Genomic DNA, 26520 nt, shown 5'->3' with positions numbered 1-26520 from the left:
CCTGTGTTGAGTGGTATACACCAAGACATACAGAACTCACAGACAGCACTTCCTCAAGACCTTCTCAAGTTGTCTCTTGGCATGAAGGAGATGGCATCAGGTCAGATTCCCTCCCCTGGCAAAACGCTCTATCTAAACAAGATACATCTGCTTGCTGTGGCCTTCAGAAGATCTGCCAGTTCTCAGGCATCATCCTTCATTTGTCTGTTGAACTTCAACAATAACTCTGTATGACCCAAAAGTCTAGATCTTTACCACAGTCAGGTAAAAGAGGAAGGGAGAGAAGAGCTTGCTCTGTTTGATCTGAACAGCTTGATCTGTTTGGTGACAGATTGTTTTCTCTGTTGTTGAGGATGGAAACAACAAATCTGATGAGAATGAAACCAGACATGAGAAGACCCTTTATGGGCTTCTTCACTAGCCTGTTTTGAAAGACAAACTCCCAATGTCTTCTCATTCTTGATTTAAAACAGGCAGGTGGGACATTAGCTGAGAACGTGTTCACCTCTGAGATAGTAAAGCCATCTCACATGCCTATCAGGAGACAAAAAACAATTCTTGCAGTTATTGCTATGGCAAAGAGTTAACTTCTGGAGAAGTTACTGACTTGCATTAGGAAACCAGAAATACTCTGTAGCACACCTGGAAAATCCCACAGCTCAGAACAGTACATCTGTGATAGGAACCAAAATGATGCCAGGCATGCTTTGCCCAGATACCCTCTCTGGCAGCCATAAAACTCAGTGGGAAGTGAGCTTAGCCTCTCCCAGGTACCACCAGAGCAGAAAAGTTCTCCCTGCAGTGGGAATATACCTGTGGAATAGCCTCCCGTATGGGAATGTACATGTGGAATAGCCTCCTGAATAAGGAAGGCCCTGCTTTAAAACAGTCCCAACATGCCAGTCCGTGGCAGCTTCAAGGAAAAGAAAGCACAGACTTTGCTTTTAAGAGCACTGTAAGTCAGCCAAGGAATCAACTGAAGATATCTGGACCAGTTCACGATCATTGCACCCTGTATCCTTCTTCCTTTTCCATAGTTTTCTTCCTTTTCAGCAGAACACCACCTTCTCATAACAAGGTGCAGATTAAGAACTGGACATAGATAGGAAGATGCCACACAGGAAAGGGATATATGACTAATAAATCAGAAAGGTGATGCAGAACAGCAGCAGTCTTTGTAGTGTGATAAAAACAGTTCCCAGATACTGAAGTGCCTCCAACAAAACTAGCAGACTCCTGCATTAGGCATTTTTTCCCTGTAGCAAATTTGTTAACTTAAGACTTCTGTTCTGACTTCTCTCGAGCACGCACACACTCACCAGCTTCAGGTTCTTCTCAAGAATGTGCCATGTTGGCTCCATCACTTCAAACATCATGTAATACTGGATATTCTGTACAAAATTCAGCATCCGCTGCCGCAGTGTGAAAGCACCAGCAAACCTAGGGGAGAAATCACACCCACACAACTGAGAGCTAGCAAATGCCATGGAGAACTATCACCAGGCTTGCACAGTCAAGCAGAGCTAAATATTTCTGTCCTGGCAAATTCACTGCTGCAGAGTGAGAGGGATTATAAAGTCAATGCAAACCGTCTCTGTTTTCCACGTATTCAACTGGCTTTCCCTCAATTACTAGAGTCAAGAATTTTGAACCTGTCATAGACTGGGCAATTACTTTGAATATTTGCTTATATTCAACTAGACTGTTAATATTAAATATTAAAGCAATTACTGTAACTATCGAGCTCATTAGTAGGGCAAAATTGAAGCAGATAAATGATTTCCAGCCTTAGTTGTTAAATGAACAGTTAAAAATATTCTATGTCTTGCATGAGTACGTTCAGGGATCCAAGTATCTAACCAAATCACTTGCTATCTAAGGTATTTAATGCAATTTCACTAAGGTGAAATAGAACAGTGGGATTATATAGAGGTTCTTTCAGTGTTGATTTATGCAGGCTCTGTGATAGCAAACTAAGAACTGAGTTCAGCAAATGTGTCAGGAGAGGTGGAGGATACCCACCATAGGGGTTTTCAACCATGGCTGCCCTGTCCCCTGCTGTTGTCCTGTGAGCTGGAGGCTGGACTAGGGACCCTCACAGGTCTCTTCTGCTACACCTCTACAATTCTAGGAGAACCAGAGCTACAGTCCTGTTGACTAAGGTGAGGCAATGTTAACTTGTGACGAGGAAGTGTCACTGGCAAGGCAAAGGGTACTACCTTGCAGTGCTGGGGTCCGCTTCACTCTTCAAACAGGTGCGTCCAGCAACCTGGAGTGCAGATCCAAACATTAAAGTCTACCCTCACAGGTGGATCAAGATAGAATGATTTGCTGGAAAACACCCCACCGTTTTTACTTTACTCGATCTGTATCAGACCAAATATCAATCAAGCTGTGTGAAGGTCACAAGTCCTTGCTAGGGGTCTGGCCAGAAGAGAAAGATGTTGCTTTTCAACTACTGGGGTGCTTACTAATCTTGCTGATGCTAAAGTAGTGACCAGGATTATATGTGAACAGATGTGCTCTGCTGCAACTGTTCCATGTGCTAAGGCTGAAGACCACTTCTTCCTTTCCAAAACTACATGCCAACAAAGAGGAATGAGCTGAGCAGCACAAAGATTATTGAGCAGATACTTCCTACTGAAACCTGAAATGTTATGGCTTGATCTCTCTCAGCCCGTAAGAAATTTGTCAGGACCATTTTCACACCAAAATGATCTGATCTAACTAGCAAGAAGCAAACCCAAACCTTCACATCTGATAAGGGAGAAAAAAAGGCCATACCACTTAGCTGAATGCAGGGAGAATTGCTTGGCCGTCTTATTGCTGATCCAAACATTGCACAACTGTCTCTCCACATGTTTGCAATAGAACATGTGTCTGAAAAGCATTTGGTATCTTGTCAGTGCTTTCCTGGAAAGAAAGGAGAAACCCACCCAGATTAAGCCCTGTTCTGATTGACAGACTAAGCTGCGAAGGCTAAGCCTGCTCAAAGGCAAAAAGACATTACAAAACATGTTCCCTACACCTTCAGCCACATGGATCCACACTGAAACAATTGAAACCAAAGGAAAAAAAAAAGAAAATCACATTTGTTGCCAACCCAAAGAATTTCTCTCCAAGGAGTCCCTCCTCTGTATTTCCTGCCAGCTGGTACATCACCAGCCGCCTTCTTCAATTCCCTTGGGCTATCTGCAGGAAGGTCACTGGGACAGGGGGCTGAAAGCCTGAGATCATGTACCCACTGCACTAAGATGGTTACAGTCAGCAAAACAATTCACCAGGATTCGCCAAAAAGATGAAGAAAAAGCTGTAACCAAGCTACAGGCAGCATTACCCCATCAGCAGTGCACTGTCAGAAGCAGATGGGGATGCTTATTTATAGCTTCGGGGACTGGATTCAGGTCTGTGTTCAGACACTTCAGTGTAGGTGTCTACAGAGCTCCAGTCGATACAGTTCATGAAACCTTACCAAGTACTGTTTTCACTTCCATAGCTACCATCAGAGCTAACACAGTCACTTTGGAAGAGAAAGAATTTCAAAAGCACCATGTCATTAGAAAAGTCCCCCTGTGTCAACTGCTTCTTTAAAGGGGAAATTAAGGGACAAACTAATTGCTGGTGTTTACCAATTCCACATCTGTCACCCTGCTCATCTAACATTGCTTGTCCCATTGCCCTGGCTCACAGTGTTTGCCAGGAAAACAGGAGGCAAATCCCTACAGAAAAATGAACCCTCATTTAGTCCCTCATAACTCAAATAAATGCAAAATAGCTTGCTGTAGCAATTATAGCAACAGCCTTTATCCTACTAGTGGGCAACCAGGGATACCAGAAAGTGCATTTTTACCACTCTCCACATTTGAGATATGTTTGATTCTTGGATGGATATCCTCTTGTGAGAGTTCAAGTATCTCAGGGAAGATACTTCAGAAAGCCATGGACAAATGAAAGCTGGGTGACCAATTACAAGCAAAATCAGGCAGCGAAAGCATCCTTTGAGCTCTCTTCCCACCATATGAAATCAAAGTTTGACTTTCCAAGCATGCCTTAGTTGGGTTCTACTGAAGACACAATCCATATTCCATAGTCTACAAGTGGAGCAAGCACCAAAGCATTCCTTGCTAGTCAGCAACTTGTGACATCACTTTAAAGATACAGACTTTCCAGTATTTTGCTGTGTGGAAATTTGCTTCACTCCCATTCAAAAGCTTTTGCCTTTTATTCCTTCAGCAGATTGGTATCTTACCTGTTTATAATAAGGGACAGAGGCCACTTAACAATGTAGTCAAAGGAAAATGCTTCCAAACCACTCAGAGTGAGCTCTGTGGGATCTGCACTGATGATAGCCTTCTCTTGTTTTGTTTCTATAGCCAATACTCTCAAGAGCTGTGTAATGAGGTCATGGGGCATCAAGTCAATCTATAAAGGAAGAGCAGGGAAAAAATGAAGCCACAGGATACTCACAACTACTGCACAGCAACAGACATGTGGCAGAAGTGCAAATTATCAGAGTCGTTCTCAAGTCATCAGACCAATCAAGGAAGCAACAGTAAATGGTATGATCTGGAATGGAGCAGCAGACACCAGAGCAGTGTTGCTGTAGTAGTTAACAATCAGCATAGAACATGCTGCTCCGCTGATCATTCTCCCTTGCTCTCAACCTCTTTATCCAGATCTCACACTTCCCAGGCACAGCCTCTGTGCTGCTTCTGTAAAAGATGCAGTCATTAATAGGCAGGACTTCTAATCGGGTGTTCTCTTGTACTCCAACATGAGTACCCAAGCTGAGACAAAGCATTAGAGACACACCACTGCTTACACCTCATCCTGGGGCCACCCAAAAGCACCTTCTCCATGTTCAAGAAACCAGCAAGAAAATACAGCCAGGGGAGGTGCTTCCTGTTGATAATCTGGATGAAATAGGACTTAACCCAGAGAAAGTCTACAAAATGACAGCCATCAATTCTCTTTTCCTTCACTGTACATTCAGCAGGTTCTTAGAGGTACACAGGTCTTCCCAAATCATGGCAAGCCTTCTTCTCAAATGCAATTACCTTCGGCTTACCTTTAAATCATCCTTGAAAGGATCTGTGTTGGCTGTGCTCATTCGCAGGGCTAATTCAAGCAGAGCCTCTAGCCTTGTGGTTATGATGTCATCTACAGGCTTCTTGAGTTCCTCTTCTGTGAGATCCATGAAGTGAACAAAAAAGTCCCCTTGATCCATCAGGAAATAGTGTTTTATAGATCTGCTCAAGAAAATGAAGGGACAATTGATTATGTTTATAAAAGTCCAAGTTAATCCATATTAAACCTAAAGGGACAAAAGCAATCAATTCAGCCAGCCTGCTGGGTTTGATCACAAAATGTTCCTCTTCATGGAGAACACATTGCCACAAATAACCAATCTGGAGACTAGTCTTATGCATGTGTCCTTCTCCCTGCCACCTCAGTTAGGATACATGCAGATCCATTCAAGAGGCAGTTGTCAATTCAGAGCGGAGTCCTGAACTCCTCTGAATGAACAAGCATCTGTGCTGATTTTTTAAGTACTCCAGGTACTTGTGTTGACTTCTGCTATAGTAGGATGCATAAACTTCAATTTTCACTTGGTGCCAGGGAATCAACTGCAGTGGGCCAGAAGCCTGGAGATATCTCAGAGGAGTAACTGGTAACTGCAGCTTTCAAAGCAAAACTAGGGCCAGCACATCCTTAACACAAGATGATTGCAGACTCCTGATCACTATCAATTGGGAGATGCTCAGCCCCACTGTTTACCTGGTCGTCATTACTCTTTTGAACCAAGGAAACTCTCCCAGTCATGAGGAAGTCAGTGGTTAACTGAGGAAACAAGAGGTAGGGGAGAAAGATACTTACACCACCAACACACCCTACAGTGTAAACCCAAATGAAAACCTGACCTAATGCTGGTGACAATCCCATTTCAAGCAGGAGGTTGAACTACAGATCTGCTGAGGTTGTTGGTCCTTCCAACCAACATTTCTGGGACAGTGGAGAGCATCAGTACTGCTGCTTAACTGAAGAGAAGCTGTATCTGTCACAGTTCCCTGGGGTTTAATCAAACATCCCGCTTCAGCCCTCAAAGCTCACACATACACTGGAAGCTCAACATACACTGGAAGCTTCCTCCTCAACCAGCTGCCCCTGCACTTGCACCCTAGCAGATCATTTATACATAGGACAGCTGCTGAATGATCTAGCAAAGACCCTGTTTCAACGATGAGGAGGTCAGCCATTGACCCCAGCTGGACAGGCTAAGCAACATGTTAATCTGACACTACACTGCGATAGATGAGCCCAACAGAGGACATGTGCCATCAGAACTTAGAATCCAGTGCCTCTTGAACAGTCCTATTAAGCAAAGAAGGCTTGGAGCGATGACAGTCATTAGCAAGGATCAAGAAAGCAACAAGAAAGAATCTCTAATGACTGGCAGGTTTCAGACAGCTCTCAAACTTTTGTGAAACCAGGAATTTCTGGGTTTACTGTTTTCTGAAGATGATAATAAACTAAAAGCTTGATTCACACAAGGAAGCTGGAGTTTGCATGCTAGAATGCACCTGCATTTGCTATCAGCTGAATGTATTATGAGAGTCAAAATACAGCTTACAAAAATGAACTTTAAAAAAGGACAGTGTTTAGAAAAACCCTGTACTGGAACTTAGGCTAATACACTTACTCTATTCCAACTACTTATGTTTGAACGAACCAGGGCACTTACCTGCTGAGATGCTTAATATCCAACTATTTCTTATTCACATTAAACTCTTCTTGATATACCAGATGATAAAGGAAACTCCTTTCCCAGGTAGGAGTGACAAACCATTGGACAAGTCAGGAGAGAGGTAGAGGATATCCATACCTGAGGGTGGGTTTTGGGACTGGGCTAGGCAAAGCCACAACTTCATTGATCTAGTTTTGGCAACAGCCTTAGAAGGAACTTGGACTTGAGATGCCCAGATACCCTTCTCACCTGAAATTTCTATCATTTTACTCTTCTCTTTCTGTTTTAATTCAGGAAAAAACCCAAATCTTACTTTTTCAGGTCATCCCTTCTAATGGAAATAGAGACAACACATTAATAACCCAAGAAAAGGCAGGCTAACTTCAAAAACTTATGTTCACTCTCAGAACCAATGTATTTAACATGCATTTAGTAAAATGAATCAAACCTTAGGTGAGTCACCAGCTCTTTCTCCTCCATCAGGAAATCCAGAAGAACTTTGCTAGCATAGTTATATGCTTTTTCTATTTGCTCCACATATGCTCGCTCTTTTAACGTATAGATGACCTCTTTCGCCACAGGGCAGGTAACATCACGGCCACATTCTCGCACAACATTTAAGTATTTCCCTAGAAGCAAGAAGAAAGAATGACCCATATTCACACCTACTGAACATCCAACTTTCAAACCACTATCTTCAAGAGGAAGATACGCTATGAGATGTTTGCACTACATTCTACCAAAAGCTGGAAAGGATTTAGACAGCTCTCAAAATATAATACAGAATTTTAAATTAGGGACCTAGTATCACATTTAAGGAGACATCTAGAAATGGGTTTATCTTCCAGTGGTGGCAAAATATCTTTGCAGATAGCCAGAAACCTTCAAAATCTGGTGCTGCACTTACGAAGTAACTTTTAGAGGGGTTTGTACTTAGGAAAGAGAGCAATGGTAGCCATCAGGTGCATTTAAACACCCAACTTAAAACTCAGCATATTCAAACCTCAGTTGTCTAGCTCCCTCTAGCTAGCTGTACCCATGAAACAGAGCAGTAGGAAAGCTCCTGCTGCTGCTGGACTCCTTCCCACGTGTTTTACTTACAGGCACTGGGATTCTTTTACAGTCTGGTTCTTCTGTTCCTCTGAAAAGTTTGGACAGAAAACCCCATAAACTGACAAAACACAATGACATGCATCCTTACACAAAAAATGGTAATGCTTGTCTCAAGATTCCTCTTACATCAGAAGCTTATCTTTACCTACCTGTGCTTAGTATTTTGTCAGCCATTTTCTGCAAGAACGAAGGAATCTGTTGCTGAACAACAGTGTATCTTTGATCCCAATACTTGTCATTATAGTCCTCCTGAATCTTCTCCTTCTGCAGCTCATGTTCCTCCACCATGAACTCACTGAACAGTTAAAGCAGATGTTTAGAAGCAGGGAGTGGTACAGTGAGGATTACTTTTTTTGACCTGTAAACTGGTAACACGAGCTATCAGAAATAAGGTCTCAGGAAAATACATTCCAGTTAAGAACTGAAATTAGTCTGTATTTGTACTAAGAGGAGATGCACTATGCAGTGACTGCTAATCTGCAGTCAGTGACGACAGAAACAAAATTTTATAGAGTTTACAAATGAAGTCTAAACAAGATTTGGTTGTCAGTGTAGAGGTGAGGAAGCTGGCCTTTTCCTATCTTCTCACAATCAGGAAGGCATTCATTTTAGCTAGTTTGAGTTTTGCCCCCTCTTAGGATTCTGAAAATGTGGGAAACAGAAATGCTGCATAATCTATTAAACACAGCAAAATGCTTCAAATGACTACAAAAGCCAAGAAACTTCAGGCAGTGTTGTCAGCTCCTACCAGATTAGCAAATTACTAGACCACATTGAATATAGATTCACTAAATTATCACATTTGTGCCCCATGAGAAGAGGCCTCACCCTTGTCATGAAGAGGATGAGGATGTGAGAGGAGAATACTTAAAGGGGGACAAGCATGGTAAGGTGGAATTTGAGCGTAGTGCATACTTGAACTGCTGTGCTATTGACTTTTGCATATAATTTCCTTGAATTTGGAAAAACAAAGCAAGTGAGAGTGTCTCTGACTGTATACACACTGAATTAAGTAGGAAATGTAGTTAAACATGCTTCAGCAGCTCCCCTTCCTTGCAGTGCTGTCTTGTCTACTCACTGCTGCAAGGTCCAGGCCCTTATGTTATGCAGACTTTACATGGCAGAGGGATGGGTGCACTAAGAAAGTAAAAGCCAAAGACCTGAGCAGTATTTCCTAACTTTTGCTTTTCATTTTCATTCCTTAACTGTCCCTTACCTGTAGGGATCATTGATGATGCCTCGATAGATCCACTTCTCCAGAATTTCAAAATAAGGTACACTGGCTGCCTTGGTTAAATACAGGCACAGCTCCTGGGCCTGGCTGTCCCCCGTGTAATTAAAAGTCTTGTCATGGAGTAAGCTCAGGGTAGATCCTCCCATACACTCTCCTTTATCCACAGAAGTAGCTAAAATTGAAAAATATAGATATACAACACAAAGCTGACAAAGATGAATTGCACAATCTATGGTCCTAAATGTAATGAAGTTAGCACCTGATTAGCTGACCACCCTAAGTCACAGACCTCCATGTCAGCTCTAGAACCCTGCTGTGACGATGAAAGGCCATTCCACCATACAACCAAAAGCTTACATCCTGAAATGTCCTAAAACAAAAAATCCCAAATGAAAACCAACCCTCCAGGGAAGGAGAACTGAACTCAGGTAGACACAAGGTAACATGGTGGCTTAAAGTCCAAAAGCCTCCTACGCTGAGGGCATGATGTACAGAGATCCACCTTCCAGGTGGTAATGGAAGAAATACACACTTTCAGTGACTTGCTCTGATCTCAAAGCACTTTGTTCTCAACTGTTACACTGCAGATACCTCGAACGTCAGGATATAGGTAGGGCAATTCCAATGGGAGAGAGAGAAAGAAATGTTCACAAAAAGTGTGGTGAAGTCATGGGAAAGGGCCCATAATGGGGGATCTCCATTGCTGAGGACTGTTCAGACTTGCCTGGACATGGCCCTGAGGAACCTGCTGTAGCTGTGAGCTTCCAGGGGTTTCTTCTGTTTGAATCAGTTTGTGGTTACATCCACACACAGCTGGAGGGGCATTTAGAAAGAAGCTGAGCAGAGACAGCAGTGGTGGAAACAACTGGTCCGAAAGGCATGTACTATGAAGGTAAAATGCATGGAGATGCCCCAGAGCCCATCGCTCTCAAGGAAGAGCCATGCTCTGACAAGTACAATTCCCCTTGACTTTCTTCTTTAATATAACATCAAATTAAAATGACACACGCCCTGACTGTATTGCTGTTCTGCAGCTACAGCTTTCAGAAACTGTCATGCACCCATTAACATGTAATGACTGTATTCCTGAAATTTACCAAGCGAAGCAAGAATCTCCAGGGTCCTCATTGTGGGCTGGATATAAAACCAGAGTTTCTGCAGTGACAGAAGTCCCTGTCTCTGAAGGTGTTCCAGCTGCGTAATTAATATCATGTATTCCTTGATTAGAGTCCGCATAGCAGCAGCTAGAGCATGATTTACCTGTCCGTACTCGAAGGAAGACTTCTCCTCTATAAACCTGCAAAAAGCAATATGGAAACCCTTTTAGTCAAAACACCTTCTACCATTTTCAGAAGTTTTCTCTTCAGGACAGTGTACAAGCACACAAGTAGACTGTGTGTTGGAAAGTGCACCGGTCTTCAGCTGGAGTTTCGGGTTCCACGTTTGCTTTGTGTCCCCCTTCCTTACTTCCCATCACCACATTTCCTAGTACAGAAAGCTGTAGGAAGACGTTTCCTCTCACCCTGTAGGAGAACTAGAACTGTTTGGAAAAGTACTGTGTAGAAAGTGTGAGCCAGGGTTTTCAAGGAGATTTTCTTTGCGTAAGCAGCAGATTAGAGGACAGGAAAAGATCTCAAAAGGAAGCTATGTGCACCCAGACACGTGGGGAAAGCACTGCTGCTAGCTTCTAACACCACATGCCACTGCAGGGATTCATCGGACCAGATTTAGATGGGTCTATACATGTTGGTGGAGAGAGACAGATACTTCTGAACAGTCATCTGGAAGGAGACGTGTAAAAGAGATTGGATGAATCACATTCTAAAAATGCTTCTCTCTCTTTGCTGATCTTTTAGGGACTTTGAATCAAATGTAGATATCTACAAAACAAATATCTGCTGCTGGTGAGGTGCACCTTATCGTAAGACCTTTTAACAATTAAGGTAGCTACAAGAAGCTAGGCAGCAGTAGATTCTCTTACTCAGAACCACACATACAAAGGTGGCCTCTGTCCTGGATGTCCAGAGGAAAGCAAAAAGCAGGAAACATGGTAAATTCATAGCAGAATGGGAAGGGATGAGCCAGAATAAGCAGACATATCCTATTTGCACTCTGCCTGTATTTATCAAGATCAAGTTTAGACAAAGCAAAGCTGAGGTGAATGAAAGACTGAACTGGCAGCAGAGAGGAGAAACCCAGCAAAAAGAAATGTAGCTAAAACCAATTCAAAGCAACTTGAATTCTTACTTTATATCCCTGTAGGTTTAAATGAGGCTTGGAAGTTAACATCTGCACAAAGAGAGATTCTCTATTCTATAACCTGACGCTCAAAGAAGAGTATCTGCCTTTGACAAAAGTCAGCTAGGTACCTGGTGACAGCAGAGTAACTTGCTGCTACAGGAAGAATCCTGGTCACCAGCTCTTTGATGGACAAGTCCAAGTTTGGATCGACTGAAAATGCTCGGTTCTGCCTGCCTACGAGAGGCTGTGCCGTGATGTATCTTCCATCCACACCAATCAGAACGTACAGCAAGTCCTCCACAATCATGGATTCTTGGGAAGCTAATGGCAAAGTACCTGTTTTCAAATACAAGACAAAAAAAAGGAACAAAATCAGAACATGTCATAATACTGCCTCATTGACCATTCACATCATTTTGGTGTAGTACCTGAAGCTTGAAAGGAAAACATACTACCATTCAAACAGAACAAAGGAAGATCATGAAAAGCTAAATCTACATAGAAATGACTGAGTGAGGCTCAACTCCAAAATCATCCACTTTTCTTTCCAGGAAAACAGAATCTTTTACTCATTTATACCCAAAACACATCAAGTAGACAGGGCTATACATCCGACATCTGTGGCCAAGAGAACATCACCCAAAGCCTGTGCTGCTGATGCTTCCACCCAGAAGGGCTCAGCTATAGTGGACTCAAGGAACTCTGATCTTGTCAACAACTCCCCCTACCTTACCTCCACTGAAATACTCAAATATCAAGAAAACAGTTCAAATACAGACACAAAGAAATGTGCAAAAGCTGCAAATTGAATGGTTAAGTCAACCCTGCAGGAAGCATAAAGGACTCAGCCCAAAATACAATTAAGTCAGTAAGAAATGATACACAGCTCAGCCTTAAAGCTAGAATACAACAGGGGGAGATTAGTCCCCTGCTACTCCGGTGAGGAGACAGCAAACTGGAGAGGTTGTTATAGTCTTAGTGGAGAGGATATTGACCTGGATGGATTGATGAATGCTCCCCTTGTCAGATATTAGTACACATCTTTCAGCTGAATGCAGGTGTGATACTCCTACAGTACGAGGTCATGAAGGCTCATAAAGGCTCATAAATTCAAGAGAGAAAAAGGACTGTGAAACTCCAAACAGACTAGACCCCATGGATCAACAGTGGGGCTGGAATTCAGAACAGGAGAAACACTGTGAACAAATTAAGTTTGGGATTTGTTTGAAACCTGCTCTTCATCTGCAGAGTGCAAGAAGCAGTTCTGCTTTCATCCCAAGCGTGACAAAGTCTGAATGGCACTTCTGAACAAGCACAAAACACTAAAAGTTAATGCCATTTTTCCTGTGTGTCACATACCTATAGGTACTGTTGTGTCAGTGCTTAAACTGGTGCCAATTAAGAAGTCACCAATAAGTGCAGGTCTCTCATACACCCAGGATGGAAACACTGGAATGGGCTGACCAGAATTCTTCTTGTTCTGCTTATCTCGAAGGATTTTTCGTGTAAGCTCAAGAGGCTGTTGGAAAAAGAGAGAGAAAGAAAGAAGGGGAAAAAGATCTTCAGAAATCAAAAAGATCTTGAATTTCAAGCAGAAATTGACTGTAAACTGGTAACTTGAGAACAAAATGTAGAATAGCTGATGCTTCACTAGCACACTGTAGGATGTGGTCTCCCAGTACCACCTAGTGTATTGGAGTCTGTGGTTTTTCTAAACAGTTGGCCTGGCCTTTTTATTGTTGGAGGGTTCATCAAATAATGCCTTTCAGCACCCTTCCCCACCAGCCTGGGTGCTAGGGCACACACATAGGAGAACAGAGTGGGAACATGCACAACCACCAGGCATCTTACTAGTTTACAAAGTGCACCACACAAATGGCAGCAAGCGCCTTCCAGAAGCAGTAAGCAGTAACACCAGATTCAAGGACCACTTGCAGACAGGCTAATGAACACCTCCAAACTCCATTTCTGCACAGTGGCTACTGAGTAGCTAGGTGCCAAATGCAATACAGATAATCCACCCACAGATAGTCAGAGAATGATGGAGTTTTTTTACTCTGAATAGGAGTCAGTGCAGGAAGTGAGCTCCTAAAGACTGAAAGACATTCCATCCCTGGCTCTGGGCCTCTGACACTAAAGTAAATGGAATGTAAGATTCATTATCAGCTGGAGAGGCTTCTGAGATGCACAGCCTACATGAATATTTAGAGCCTCAGGTGTACAAACACAGACAACATGCTTATGAATGGCTACTTCTTAAACTCCACAAACGTCTATGTGATATGGGATACGCACAGCGTCATTTTACTTCCCTCACACAGGTCTCAGAAGAGAGAGAGAGAGAGGAACTTGGCAGGAAGCAAACATATGTGTGAGCTTTGCATCTTAGAGAATGGCATTCTTATATGCGAGAGGTAGCTGATGCACACTGTGGCTGGCCCTGGCCATCTTTCATACTCTCAGAGTTGCCCAGTCTTGAAATCCTTCAAACAAGCATCAATCACAAGCATTCAAACAAGCTGTGGGACCACTCCTCCAAGCAGCTCTGGTTTTGAGCATATTTGCTGCAGCATCACTGCTGGCATAACACCAGGACAATGTCCCCAGGTCAGAGAGGCAACCCAAAGCAACACTACCTTCCTACTTATACCACGTATGTGAGATCTGCTAGAAGGATCTGAATTTCCTCTGCTCCCCTAACAGAAACAGGACTTTCATAGGAGAAAAGGATGAAGCATCAAGTAAGATGCCAGCTGCTCAAAAGATGACTAAACTTCACATAAAACAGCAGATCTCAGTGTAGGATTGAGCCTTTCAAATGGGTAAACAACGTGAACTCCTTTACAAATGTTAAACCTATACAGTGAGAAAATACCCCTCTATTGAAGTAGTATATAGTAGTTTACTTGTCTGTCACAAACTGGACACACAGACACTGGCTAGAAGATTTAAATATGATGTGCATTTTCTGTATCAACTTGAGCTCCAGATCATTAAAGAAGACCTGGAATGGAAGATCTCTCTCTAGCACTGGCTCTATACAACATGGTTGTATGAACAAGCTTTTGCTTTGGAGAAGGGCAGCCACCATTACATCCTTCCAAATAGCAGGGATGAGTTGGAATAAAAGCTCCAATAAACCATGGGCCTCACCACCTCCATGAACTATACACACTTATGAGAGGGCAACTAAGAAAGTGTCCAAGTCCAAAAGCTTCTGAGGCATGGAGGTAAGTATGGGAGATCACACAACCTATCAGAGGCACATAAGGTATCAACAGCACAGGTGAACAGAAGACAATACTATAGCATAGAGATATTTCAGTGAGATGGACTATATGAAAGTTACGCCTTGGAAATTCAGAGACATGAAGTAATTCCTGTCTCCAATTGCCAAAATGAAATCAGACCACAGACTAAGAGAATAGTTTGGGTTGGAAAGGACCTTAAAGCTCATCTAGTCCCAATCCCCTGCCACAGGCAGGGACACCTTCCACTAGAGCAGGTTGCTCCAAGCCCCATGCAACCTGGCCTTGAACACTGCCAGGGATGGGGCAGCCACAGCTTCTCTGGACATCCTGTGCCAGTGCCTCACCTCACAGTGCTCCTGATCAAGCACTGCCACAGGCAGAAAATGAAACATCAATACAGCTTAAAGTGGTTGTCTGAAATGGGAAAATGAAATTACATTAACTGCCAGCAGTTACAACTCTCGCGGCCTCAACTTAACTGACATATAGAATAAAGCCACTTCTATTAAGAACAGCTCAAGGATTTAATATAAGCTGGATAATAAATTTTGAGAGATAATTTAGGTTATATGCACAGATAGCAATATTTATAATTCCACCAGATGATAAAAGTGAAGAGCACAGCTATAAGTAAGAGCAGAAGGGAAAGATTTTGTGCTCAAGGCTTGGGAAGAGAGAGTACCTGCTGTACACTGGAGTTGGCTGTGACACTGCCCAGCTGCTTGCGTAGCTCCTCAAGCTCCTGCAGAGATATCTTGGAAGTAGATGAGGGGATGGAAAAATTTGTGCTGCCACTGGTTGCTGCATTTGCTGCAAGTTCTGCCCTTTCTTTAGCATTTTGTTGCAAATACTGGAGTGTCTGCACATACATGAAGAAAGAAAAGATATGGTGAATGCTGGTCAGCACACTAAAGCAAAAAACACATGACCATAAGATGGCTGTGCTAAATCAGACTACAGCTCTTTCTGTCCCAGTTTTCCATGTCTCAGTGGCTTATATCAAGAATAGTGCAACTGTCAGTAGTGCTTTAACAATTCAGTAGACCTAGAACTGGTTATCTATTGATTTCTATGCTGACCATTATCATCAGAAAGCATGTGGCACTTAAAACCATTGCACTGTTAATACTGTTGGATACTTATAATACATCCAGCTCTAAAGGAGAAACAAACCTCTTTGTCTTCTGTGAGTTTTGACAGTAGATAAACTAAAGAATCGAGATGTCTTGTATTTTTAGATTTCAGCTCATCGTACTTCTTTAAAAAATCCTCAGGAGTTCGAGAGAACTCTGCTATTTTTACCTGTAAAACACCACATAAGTAATAAATGTTTAATGTACATGATTAGCTCAGCATTCAAGACAGAAACATTGTGCAAGGAGGAAGACAATGAGGTGCAGGCTGGGGTTGCCACCAAAGTACTCCAGGGAATGGATTTTCGACTGAATGCTGCAGCACTGGTTTCCTGCTAATAGTTATGCTGGAGGAGAGTGGGAGTCCTGGGACTTCAGGTGATAGAGAAGGGACTGCAGAAGAGAAACAATGAAGGTAAGCACAAGAACTGCAGCAGGGCTCACTTTGCACATGCTCAGTCTGAAGCAATATAATTTTGTATCAGCGGGTTTAAGGAATTTGGCATTGATGAAGCCACTGGATCCACTTTGGAGGCCCCCCCTAGCAAGAGAGATATCAACCAGACTGAGCCCAGTGCAGAGCCATAGAGATAGTGGGGTGTACTGCCTGTTGCCCAAAAGGGTTACAGACCCTGCTCTAAGGGGCATAGCAAAAGCATCACAGGCACTGCCACAAGCTGTGACACAGAAAATCACAGCTGACCCTAGGGAAAGAGTCCTTTCTGGAGAGAGTGGTGATGCTGGGACATGGCCAGAGATGGAGGAGTCTCCCAGAGATCTTCAAAATGCAGCTAAGCAGTCTGCTGTAGCTGTGATGCTGGCCCTGCTGGGAATAATGGGTTAGACTGCAGGTCTCTGTCTGTGTCTCCTACTTCAATCTTTTGACAAGTCTATAAACTGTCAGTGTAAATGATGCACGAGACTGGAATTAGAGAAAACAGGCAGTTCAGGCTACAAAGAGCTGAACTTCCAGACAAAATTAGCAACTCGGAGCTTGACTGATGGATTGCTTTTAAAAACAACAATGAAAAGCAATATTACGGCCACGGAAGTATACCTGGTCATGAGAATATCAGGTTTCAATCCCTAATACTTGGAGATATTCAGAAGTCAGGTATTGTCCATATCAGCACACTTCATACAGTTACTCTTTCTCATTTATTTGATTCCTCCAAAGGACAACCCCTCTAAAATTTGAAACAGCCATCATAGGCACAAAATAAGCTATTTCTTTAAACTTCCGGCCCCATCTCAGTTCTAACACTCCCTATGTTCTCCCACCCATCCCTCCAATACGCAAGGATTTTACCTTTTTCCTGATCTAATCTTTCTACTTTATACCCCAAATTGAGACTCCAGATCAGATTCCTTTTTTTATACCCTTGCCAACATGATTTCACCATTATTCTACAAATAACTTGGCATGGCCATTACCCACCCCCCAACATGTGTCCAGCTCCACAAACACAGAGGTCAAGTTACCTCAGAGGAAAGCAGAGTAAGGAAAAGGTAGCTCATACCACAGGCCAAGAGAAATCATAGAATCACCATAAAATCACAGACTGGTTTGGGTTGGAAGGGACCTTAACGCTCACAGGCAGGGACACCTTCCACTAGAGCAGGTTACTCCAAGCCCCTGTGTCCATCCTGGCCTTGAACACTGCCAGGGATGGGGCAGCCACAGCTTCTCTGGGCACCCTGTGCCAGCGTCTCAGCACCCTCACAGGGAAGAGCTTCTGCCTAAGAGCTCATCTCAATCGCCTCTGTTCTGGCAGGTTAAAGCCATTCCCCTTGTCCTGTCCCTACAGGCCCTTGTTCAAAGCCCTTCTCCAGGTTTCCTGCAGCCCCTTTAGGCACTGGGGCTGCTCTAAGGTCTCCCCTTAAGGAGCCTTCTCTTCTCCAGGCTGAACCAGCCCAGCTCTCTCAGCTGGACTGAAATCACACTGAGGAATCTTAATCTTGAAGCTCTCTTTAGGGAGGAACGTGCTTTCCGAGCTGATGGAACCTCTATCAAGGACTGCAAAGAAAACATGCTGTCTCAGGAGTCCCACTGCCCTGGTGGGTCCCACTGGTAAGGTCTGAAATGCATGCTGGCTGTGCACCAACACTTACCTTCACGCTGTGTGCAGAGACAGCTGTGGTAACATATGGTGTTCGATTCTTCTGCAGAAGATCAATGTAGACTTCAGCTCCTTCCCCTCCATGAACATGCAGCAGGCTGAGCAACTCATTGACATCATGGTGAATGCGGAACTCGCTCATACTCCCACTTGAGGCTACGAGCAACATGGGACACAGAAACAAAGGTGCCAAGTTATTTTGCTGCTGCAAATGAAAATATACCCTGAATGTTTCCTGGCTACATTATGAGCTGCTACAAGGTCTGACTGGCACAAAGAAATACATTTTGCTTGCAATTTGTGCAGACAAAGGAGAGGTACCTGTTACCATGCCTGATTTAACTATACTGGTACAAACCCCAGTGATAACAGAGGGGAGCCAGCAGAGGATTTTTCAATCTGGTGGAGAAGTCACTGAATCATCATAAAGAAGTGCTGGTTTCTGTACTGACAGACCGCAGACACAGCTGGAACTGCTGGGTCTATCAGCCTGCCCATGCTGCTGCTTCTGAAGTCATTCAAATGCAGTTTTTCCATGTTTAGGGGTCTCCATATTTATATTCTTGCGCATTTTGTCAAGAGACAAGCACCAAATTCTGCACATTTATTGAAATACTGTCTGCAGAACTAAGAGTCTGTCTGAGGCACCGTGCAAGTACAGAGTCTAATGTAACACCTGTACAGATGCAGAATACCAAGCACATGGAAAAACATTTGCCAAAATCATTGAATCATTTAGGCTGGAAAAGATCTCTGCAAGGCCCAGTGCAAGTCTCCAAACAAAACTGCATCAAATTACATGCTGTGAAGGGCTTTCTCCAGTCCAAGCTTAAATGTCTCTAAAGATCCAGATTCCCACACCACTTGGGGCCCTTATCCTCACATGGAAACACCTTTTCCAACTGGTGTTTCCTCTGCTGCAGCTTGGCCAGGGCCTCTGGGGCTCTTGCCTGTGCCCCTCTGGCCCTAGCATCTCCAGGATCCCTTTGGGCAGCAGGAGATGCCATTGGATCCCCCTTTGCCTCCCTGTCTCTGGCTGCTCCTGCAGCCTTTCCTCCTGTGCCTCCACCCTGCATGGCCAGGGCCTCCCTGGCCTTGCTCCACTTCGTAAGTCTCTCACAGGGGCCCAGACTGGAGCATTTAGGATGTGGTGCCACAAACAAGGTGTTCCTTTTCCTTTATGTACTGGCCCTTGCTAGCAGCAGCGAGAACCAGCCTCCAGGACCTTCAGGTCACTTTCTTCTTGCAGATGTGCTCCTTCAAGACCAGGCTGGACGGGGCTTGGAGCACCCTGCTCTAGTGGAAGGTGTCCCTGCCCATGGCAGGGGGTTGGAATTGGATGAGCTTTAAGCTCCCTTCCAATACAAACTAGTCTGGGATCTATGATTGTGTTCCCAAATACTCAGCTTTTGCATTATTTCCAATTCCTTACAGTTTCTGTGAGCTCACTTCTTCAGCCTGTCAAGGTGCCCATGAGTGGTCACCATAACCCCAGCCCAAACCCCCAGCCCATGAACCCCTCATAGAACCATAGATCAGTTTGGGTTGGAAAGGACCTTAAAGCTCATCCCGTTCCAATCCCCTGCCACAGGTAGGGTCACCTTCCACTAGACTATGTCACCCAAAGCTCTGCCCAGCCTGGCCTTGAACACTGACAGGGATGGGTCATTTACCACTTCTCTGGGCACCCTGTGCCAGGGCCTTACCAGCCTCACAGGGAAGAGCTTCTTCCTTATCCCCAGTCTGAACTTCCCCTGTTTCAGTCTGAACCCATCACCCCCTGTCCTATCACTACAGTCCCTGATGAAGAGTCCCTTTCTGCATCCTGCTGTGGGATGCATGATCTTGACCAAAGCCATCCCTCCCATCACCCTGCCCGTCAAAGCACACATCAAACGTCACCAGCCCCAGCAGGGAGCATCGGCACCAGTAACAACCTCCAGTTCCCCCTCGGGTTGCCCTGTAACAACCGAGGCGAGGCCAGGGGCGCAGGCCTTGCTCAGCGGGCCCCAACGGTACCTCCTCTTGTCCTAAGGGCTCCCGGAGACGCCGACACCGCACTCTGCTCGGGCCGGGAGTCCGAGGCACAGGAAACCCCGCCCGGGCCCAAGGAAACAGCCCATATCCGGGAGCGACGCGGGCTCCCCATCCCCGGGAGGATGCTCGGACACAGCCCCCAGTGATCTGCTGTAGCCGAGACACCGGCCCTGCCGGCGGCAGAGCCAGGTCGCAGAACCCAGTCGGGTGCTGCGGTGGGACCCGCTGCTTCCCGCCCATCCCGCCCCAGTTTACCCGGGGCGGCGGGCACGGCTTCCCCGGCCCCGCGGTGGCTCCAGGCGGGACCGGGACCGGGACCGGGACCGGGATCACCACGACGACCACGACCACCACCACGACACGAACCCCAGCACCTGCCTTACCTGCCCGCGGGGAAGCTCCCGCCACCGCCGGCCGGAAGCGCACCCCGCGCCTGCGCACAGCGCCTCTTCCGCCCGGCCCGAGGCTGCGATGTTGTCGCTGCCGCCGGGGCTGCTCCGCCGCCTGCGGGAGGAGTCGCTGCCGTTGCCAGCCCCGCCGCAGCCGTCCCCTGCTCCCGTCCCGCCGCTGCCGCCCTTCACGTTCGCTCCCCGCCGGCTCCAGCTCGGCTCCCACCACCCGCTCTTCGAGGTGAGCGGCTGCCCCCCGCGCCCTGTCGGTGCGGAAGGCAGCGGCCGCGCTCCCGCAGAGCCCCGCTTGTCTCTGTGGAGAAGGCCTGGCTCCGCGGGCCTGTCCATCGCCTCTCCTCTCCTGTCCTCTCCTTTCCTCTCCCAGGATGGGGACGTTCACAGGCACCTCTACCTCCAGGGGGTCCTCACCAGCCTCGGCGAGGTGGCGGAGAAGCCCAAGTAAGTGGGATGGCGGCAGCTCTGCTGCTTGGTCTGTGCCTCCCGTTGGGGAGCAGCACTGTTGGTGTGGACCTCAGCCACTCGCGTTGTGCCGGTGCCAGGCTTATACGGGTACCAGTGCAAACACTGGGTCTTTGGGGACACAGTCATAGATCCCAGACTGATTTGGTTTGGAGGGGACCTTAAAGCTCATCCAGTTCCAACCCCTACCACGGGCAGGGACACCTTCCATTAGAGCGGGGTGCTCCAAGTCCCTGTGTCCAGCCTGGTCTTGAACACTGCCAGCGATGGGGCAGCCACAGCTTCCTTTGACCTTTTGGGGGCTGTTCATTCTGGGGAAGAGAAGCTGTGTGGAGACTTTAGAGCAGCTCCCAGTGCCTAAAGGGGCTACAGGAAACCTGGAGAGGGGCTTTGGACAAGGGCCTCCAGGGACAGGACTGGGGGAAAGGCTTTAACCTGCCAGAGGGTAGACTGAGATGAGCTCTTTGGCAGAAGGTCTTCCCTGTGAGGGTGCTGAGACGCTGGCACAGGGTGCCCAGAGAAGCTGTGGCTGCCCCATCCCTGGCAGTGTTCAAGTTGGTCAGAGACTTGGGTGACATGGTCTGGTGTGAGGTGTCCCTGCCCATGACAGAGGATTGGAACTGGATGAGCTTTAAGTTCCTTTCCAGCCCAAACCCACCTGGGATTTTATGCTGCAGTCAGCTGTCTGTCTAGATACTGCCTCTGTTGGCTGTCTAGATGTTTGTTGGATGCCATGGCATTTCACTGAGAGTTCCCATAACCAGAAAGGCATCTGTAATGTCTGAAAATTGGGATCCTAGCTAAACAAGAGGATTCAAGTGGCAGGTTATTATTCACCAAGTAAAAAACAGTGGGAGAGCCATGTGGTACAGACAGCCCCAGTCAGGAAGGCTGAGCCTGGGGGTTAGTCATCTTGCTGTAAAACCTGCTCTTGTACATAAAATTGAGGCAGTTGAGGTTTGTGTGAGGTTATCCTACAGCCTTGGCACAAAGTTCTCATCCACTTTCAAGTCCAACAGCTTGTTTCTGACATTCCTGCTTGTGGTTTATTCTTAATCGACGGACCTCTTCACAGGATGACAATATATATGATGCTTAAGCCATAACAGCAAATAAAGAGTTTCTAAGTACCATCATAATCTTCATTCCATTACACCTTGTGTTTAAGTATTATTCACAAAAAATGCCACAAACAAATATAGTCACTGAAGGGATATATGCAGCTTAAATTAAGGCTCTAATTTAAGGTACAGATGCTGTGATTTCCCTGCAGAGTATCAGAATTCAGTTGCCACATCCCTGGGTGCTGCCAGGTCTTTGACACACTGGAAGGCTACGAGCACCACTACAACACGCTGCACAGGAACGTGTGCTCCTTCTGCAAGCGCTCCTTTCCATCTTGGCATCTCCTGGATATCCACATCTTGGAGTGGCACGACTCACTCTTCCAGATAATGGCTGAGAAGCAAAACATGGTGAGTCGCTGTGCATAGCCTTTCGCCTGGGTTGGTGTGCACGTTACGGGCTGGCCCCCTTAAAGAATGACCATTTGGGAAGGATACCCTTGTTCCCAGCTGACACTTCTGACCTTTTCCACTTATTTTTACTTTTCCCCTGTTCCCCTGCCTTTCAGTACAAGTGCTTGGTAGAAGGCTGTGCAGAGAAGTTCAAGAGCAGCAAGGACAGAAAGGATCACTTGATCACTGTTCATCTTTATCCTGCTGACTTTCGGTTTGATAGACCAAAGAAAGTGAAAAGGTAACTGCAGAACGGCAGTAGCATAACTAGTTTTCACCTGTTAGAGGTGATGTGCTGCTCTGCTGTGGCACTCCCTTTGCAGAGGAAGCAAGTTTATGTTCTCAGAGGTTCCGAAATGAAACAGGTAAACTTTCATGTGGCAATGTTTTACTTCATGTTAATGTTGAAAAGTGTCTTCTTTCCCTCCATGGGTGGCTCCAGGCTCTGCTCCCTTTGTGCCATTTCAAGTGTAAATGCATATCCCAGCATCTCTCTGTCACTTTGTGCATGTTTCTTGTAGGAAATCTCAAGCCTATTGAGTGAGTTACACTTTATAGACCGAAGAAAAGAACCTGGACACAAAGCTGTGTGCTATAATGCAGCCACCCTGAATACTTAGTAGAAACTCACACAAACCTATTACACAGCCCCCCAACACCCTTTTGGCTGTTCCGGGTGGTTTGTGCACCCAGATTGGTCTTGACCTGTTTCATCATTAAATACCCTGTAAGCCCCAAAGAAATAAATGACAACTAGTGAGGAAATGTGTAATATTTTCTCTTCGCAGTGGCCCCAAGCACATGAGCAGTCCCGCAAAGCAGGATGCCAGTGTGCCGATGGATATGATTGTGGAGACTGAGCAATTCCAAGTGGATCCCATGGAAGTAGCGCCCAGTGAGACCATGGAGATCCCTGAGCCTGCAGCCAGTTCTTTCTCCTCAGTGCCAGAGAAACGCCTCTATAAATCCAGGTCTGTACTGTCGGCCTCCACAGGCAAAAAAACCTCTGGGACTGAGACCATAGTCATCTTAATAGCGTTTTGCAGTGCTTAGCACAGCGCAGGTCAGGGTATTTCTGTGTTGAGGATAAAAGAGGTAAGATTTCCATGTATGCTTTAAAAGCCATTTTTAAAAAAGTGTAAGGAAGGCCAAAGTGTGAGTACCCTGTGAAAGCTGTGTCAGTAGGGTCCTGTTAATCTGCCAACCCGTGATCTCTTCCCAGGCTAGAGCAGAATGCTGTGGGTGTGAAGGCAAGAACCCTGTCCTAAAATACTCCGACGAGTCTTGTGATTTCTAACACTTTTCCATTCTGGCTGACTCGGGGCTGAGCTGGTGCGTTTCACTGCAGCTGTCTGTGCTCCCATGCAGGTGCAGGACAAGGCACTCACAGAACAAGTGAACATCCTACTCTGAGTCTTAGGTTTTGCAAAGCCAGAGCAGATTACTGGGTTTGGTGGTTTGCGTTTTGGTTTTGTGTTAAACATAAAATCTTAGCAAAAGGTTGAAACTGAATTTCTTAATGCTGGCTTGACTTCTGAAGTCATAGAATCATAGAATGGTATGGGTTGGAAAGGACCTTAAGATCATCCAGTTCCATACCCCTGCTGGGGTGTGCCATGACTGTGCTGGAGTGCCATGCAGGGAAACCTGCTTCTGTCAGTGGCTCCCTCTTCCTTTCCCTGTTGTCAGTTCTGCTTGTGTAAAGTGAGGTGAGCTTTACTGCTTCAGAGCTTTCTGCTGAGTCATGGAGTCTGAAAGTGCTCACCACACACTACTGCCAGTAGGGTCTTTTCTGTGTCATGGTTTGCCTGACAAACTCCTGTGCTGAGCAGCCACCATGGTGACATTTTAAGCTTCACTGTCTTGTCCAGCATAACAGCTTATAAACCCTAAAGAAACCATCCCTTGAATTTGATGTGATGCTGCAGGTCAAAAGGAGAGTTGGCTGCTGAAAGGCCATGCTTTTACTGCTGTTTCTTCTCCTGCTTTTCACAGTCATGTGCTTCCACAAAACCCCACTGATGCTGCCCAGTGGCATATTGCATTTTTTAACACCTTACACCCTGTTGTTAAGAGAGGGGAGAACATAAATGTGAGAAATAAACGGGAAAGCAGACCAGTATTTCACCCATTTTTTGCATTACACTTCGGCATTTGAATTACACTTTGAATTACGCTTAGGTGTCCTGCTTCTCCAGTACCTTCCTCTTCCCAATCCTGACAGCTTGAACTGCTACAAAAGGCATAAAGCATCCTAGTGATGCTGTGAGAGATGGGGTGTTGATGTGTATTACAGCATGCCTCCCTTTCCAGGATCCCATCCACAATTTGCTTTGGACAAGGTGCTACCCGAGGATTTAAAGGACCAAGGAAAAAAGTCTGAAGGTCAATACAGCAGGTTTGTACAAGACAAGCAGGCGCTGGCTGCTTCTGCCTGCAGACATTGGCATCATGACCAAGTGGGGACATTTGCAGAGTGTGCAAGGGTCCCACTCCCTAGTGGGGAGGCAGAAGGGTGAAAACAGGGGTTGTGCAGCAGCAGTGTGGGATACACATTGAGAGGAGCTTTGCTACAGTCCCTTTTTTGTCTCCATACCAGCTCCCTTTGGCAGCATTTCAGAGCTGACCCTTCCTGAGGCACAGCACTCTCTTTTCTGATCCCCTCTGAAATCCAACTACAGATAAATTATTCTGCCTCTGTGTTGTGAGGTTTTGTCTCTCATCAGTGCCAGGACTGCTCTGGGCAGCAGTGGCTCTGTAGATAGATGGGCACATACTGCCTGAGCTTGCAGAAACGCAAATGCTGGTCTGAAACTCCAGGCGGCTGCAGGGATCCCATAGGCTTCACTATCCCATAGGAATCACTATCAGAAATGCAGCAGGGGTAACACAGAGCAAAACACACAGTTTCCCTCTTCCTGCTGGACATCCCCCCCAGCTCCCTCCCATGGCCTTGGGGCAGGTTGTCACACTTCCCTGCCAGCTGGGCTTGCACAGGGGGGTAGCAAAATAAAACCCAGAGGAAAAGCAAAGGAGATTACAACAATTCATCATTTTAATTTTGTTCTTTCATTTTCTTCTCTTTTTCCTTTTAAAGCTCCAGCAAGCACAGCCCTTGAGACATGGGGCAGGTTGAGCTCACACAGAGAGTCTCAGACTGCAGCAGACAGTGCTGGTGGGCCTGCAGCAGTGTGGAGGTGAGAGGAAATAGGTTGCTGCAGCTGACCCTACACAGGGTTATCTTCTTGATTCTTTTCTTTTGGGGGAAAAATGGATTCAGGGAATTCCAAGACAAAACCTGATGACTGTACAGGAGCTGGAGCCACTGACAGAAAAGGGGGGGGGGAGACGTTGGTCCTTAATTCTGACCTGCATCTCACTGAAGGCTGCTCCGCTCCCTAACACTTGCTCTGGAACGCATATGAAAGGTTTGCTTGGGCCAGGAGAAGTGTTCTGGCGCCGTGCAGCTTGTTTCCACAGGGAATTGAAATGGAAGTGGCTTCCAGCAAGGTGAATAAATAAAAGGAGTTTTTACAAAATAACTCTGTAGAGAATTTAAACTGTCTTGAAGCCCAGGCAGAGTCAGATGTGAAGAATGAACCTCCCTTTGCTCCAGATACCCCCACAATCAGGTTGAGATGGAGGTTATTTTCCCTCTTGTCTTTCCCTTCCTTTTTAATCTCATCCTGCCAGAGGAAAAGGTTGATTGGAAACACAGAGCCAGGTCTCTGGTCCTGTATCACTTTTAAAATGGCCCATAAAGGAGAGAAAAAAAAAAACCAGGAGGTTGCAGGAGTGATGTTTATCCAAGAAGCTTAGGATCTGTGATTGCTCTTTTCCCTCCCCCCTCTCTGGGTGGAACAAAGGATAAAAAGGGCTTTGCAAAATCCTTGCAAATAGGAGCAGGGAATGATGCTTGGAGAGATTTCCCTGTCAGTTTTAGAATGCTTTGCTGTGTTTAAAACTCACCCGGCTTGTCTGGCCCTAATCCTTCCTCAGCCTCCAGAGAGAGCTGTCTTTGGCTGTCCAGGAGGTCCAGCCTCACCTTCTCCTGCTGCTGGTCCCCCAGAGACAGTCCATGGTGCAGGACAGGGAAGACCCGGCTCTGTCACCACCTTTGTGGCCACCACCCTGATGCTGCTGCCACATGTCTGCACAAGGACATCTATCAGCAGTGACCAGCAATGACCAAAAATCACCTTCCAGCACTACAAGCCCTTAACGAGGCTTCTTTCCCCAAGCTGGAATAACTGGAGATTG

The 26520-nt window shown here is 45.8% G+C and overlaps 2 protein-coding genes across 4 annotated transcripts in view; one reads left to right on the top strand and one right to left on the bottom strand.

Annotated features, from left to right (window-relative positions):
- TUBGCP2 (tubulin gamma complex associated protein 2) overlaps nt 1-20335 on the bottom strand; it is a 33591-nt gene extending 13256 nt beyond the window's left edge. The window contains exons 1-14 of one of the 2 annotated variants that reach the window (XM_057412339.1): nt 20258-20335; nt 17830-17993; nt 15758-15886; nt 15267-15443; nt 12693-12852; nt 11462-11669; nt 10190-10389; nt 9075-9264; nt 8008-8153; nt 7194-7374; nt 5069-5249; nt 4250-4422; nt 2785-2913; nt 1320-1440 (exon numbers count right to left, since the gene is read on the bottom strand). In XM_057412339.1, the coding sequence (XP_057268322.1) occupies nt 1320-1440; nt 2785-2913; nt 4250-4422; nt 5069-5249; nt 7194-7374; nt 8008-8153; nt 9075-9264; nt 10190-10389; nt 11462-11669; nt 12693-12852; nt 15267-15443; nt 15758-15886; nt 17830-17979 (2145 nt within the window). In that variant the 5' untranslated portion in view covers nt 17980-17993; nt 20258-20335. Of the gene's footprint in view, nt 1-1319; nt 1441-2784; nt 2914-4249; nt 4423-5068; nt 5250-7193; nt 7375-8007; nt 8154-9074; nt 9265-10189; nt 10390-11461; nt 11670-12692; nt 12853-15266; nt 15444-15757; nt 15887-17829; nt 18015-20257 lie in introns of those variants that run through there. The other variant, XM_057412338.1, reaches the window with a different exon arrangement.
- On the top strand, nt 20333-25594 carry ZNF511 (zinc finger protein 511). 2 transcript variants are annotated; one of them, XM_057412346.1, is made up of 7 exons: nt 20333-20504; nt 20649-20722; nt 22017-22218; nt 22377-22501; nt 23049-23231; nt 24574-24645; nt 25358-25594. In XM_057412346.1, exons 1-6 carry the CDS (start codon nt 20346-20348, stop codon nt 24641-24643), a joined length of 813 nt encoding a protein of 270 aa, XP_057268329.1. In that variant the 5' UTR covers nt 20333-20345; the 3' UTR covers nt 24644-24645; nt 25358-25594. The 2 variants fall into 2 exon arrangements, with proteins under 2 accessions (XP_057268329.1, XP_057268330.1); XM_057412347.1 differs by having other exon boundaries at nt 24574-24658.
- The last annotated feature ends 926 nt before the right edge of the window (nt 25595-26520 follow it).

Source organism: Pezoporus wallicus, unplaced genomic scaffold (assembly GCF_028554395.1).
Source record: "Pezoporus wallicus isolate ANWC-B61680 ecotype Strahan unplaced genomic scaffold, APGP_CSIRO_Pwel_v1 contig_6566, whole genome shotgun sequence".
NCBI classification, from domain to species: Eukaryota; Metazoa; Chordata; class Aves; order Psittaciformes; family Psittacidae; genus Pezoporus; species Pezoporus wallicus.
This window is presented reverse-complemented; position numbering and strand designations above follow the sequence as displayed.

Coding starts and splice junctions, on each gene's coding strand:
- ZNF511 (XM_057412346.1), top strand. CDS start 20,346: ATGTTGTCGCTGCCGCCGGGGCTGCTCCGCCGCCTGCGGGAGGAGTCG. Junction 20,505..20,648: donor CCCACCACCCGCTCTTCGAG/GTGAGCGGCTGC, acceptor TTCCTCTCCCAG/GATGGGGACGTTCACAGGCA. Junction 22,502..23,048: donor AGACCAAAGAAAGTGAAAAG/GTAACTGCAGAA, acceptor TTCTCTTCGCAG/TGGCCCCAAGCACATGAGCA.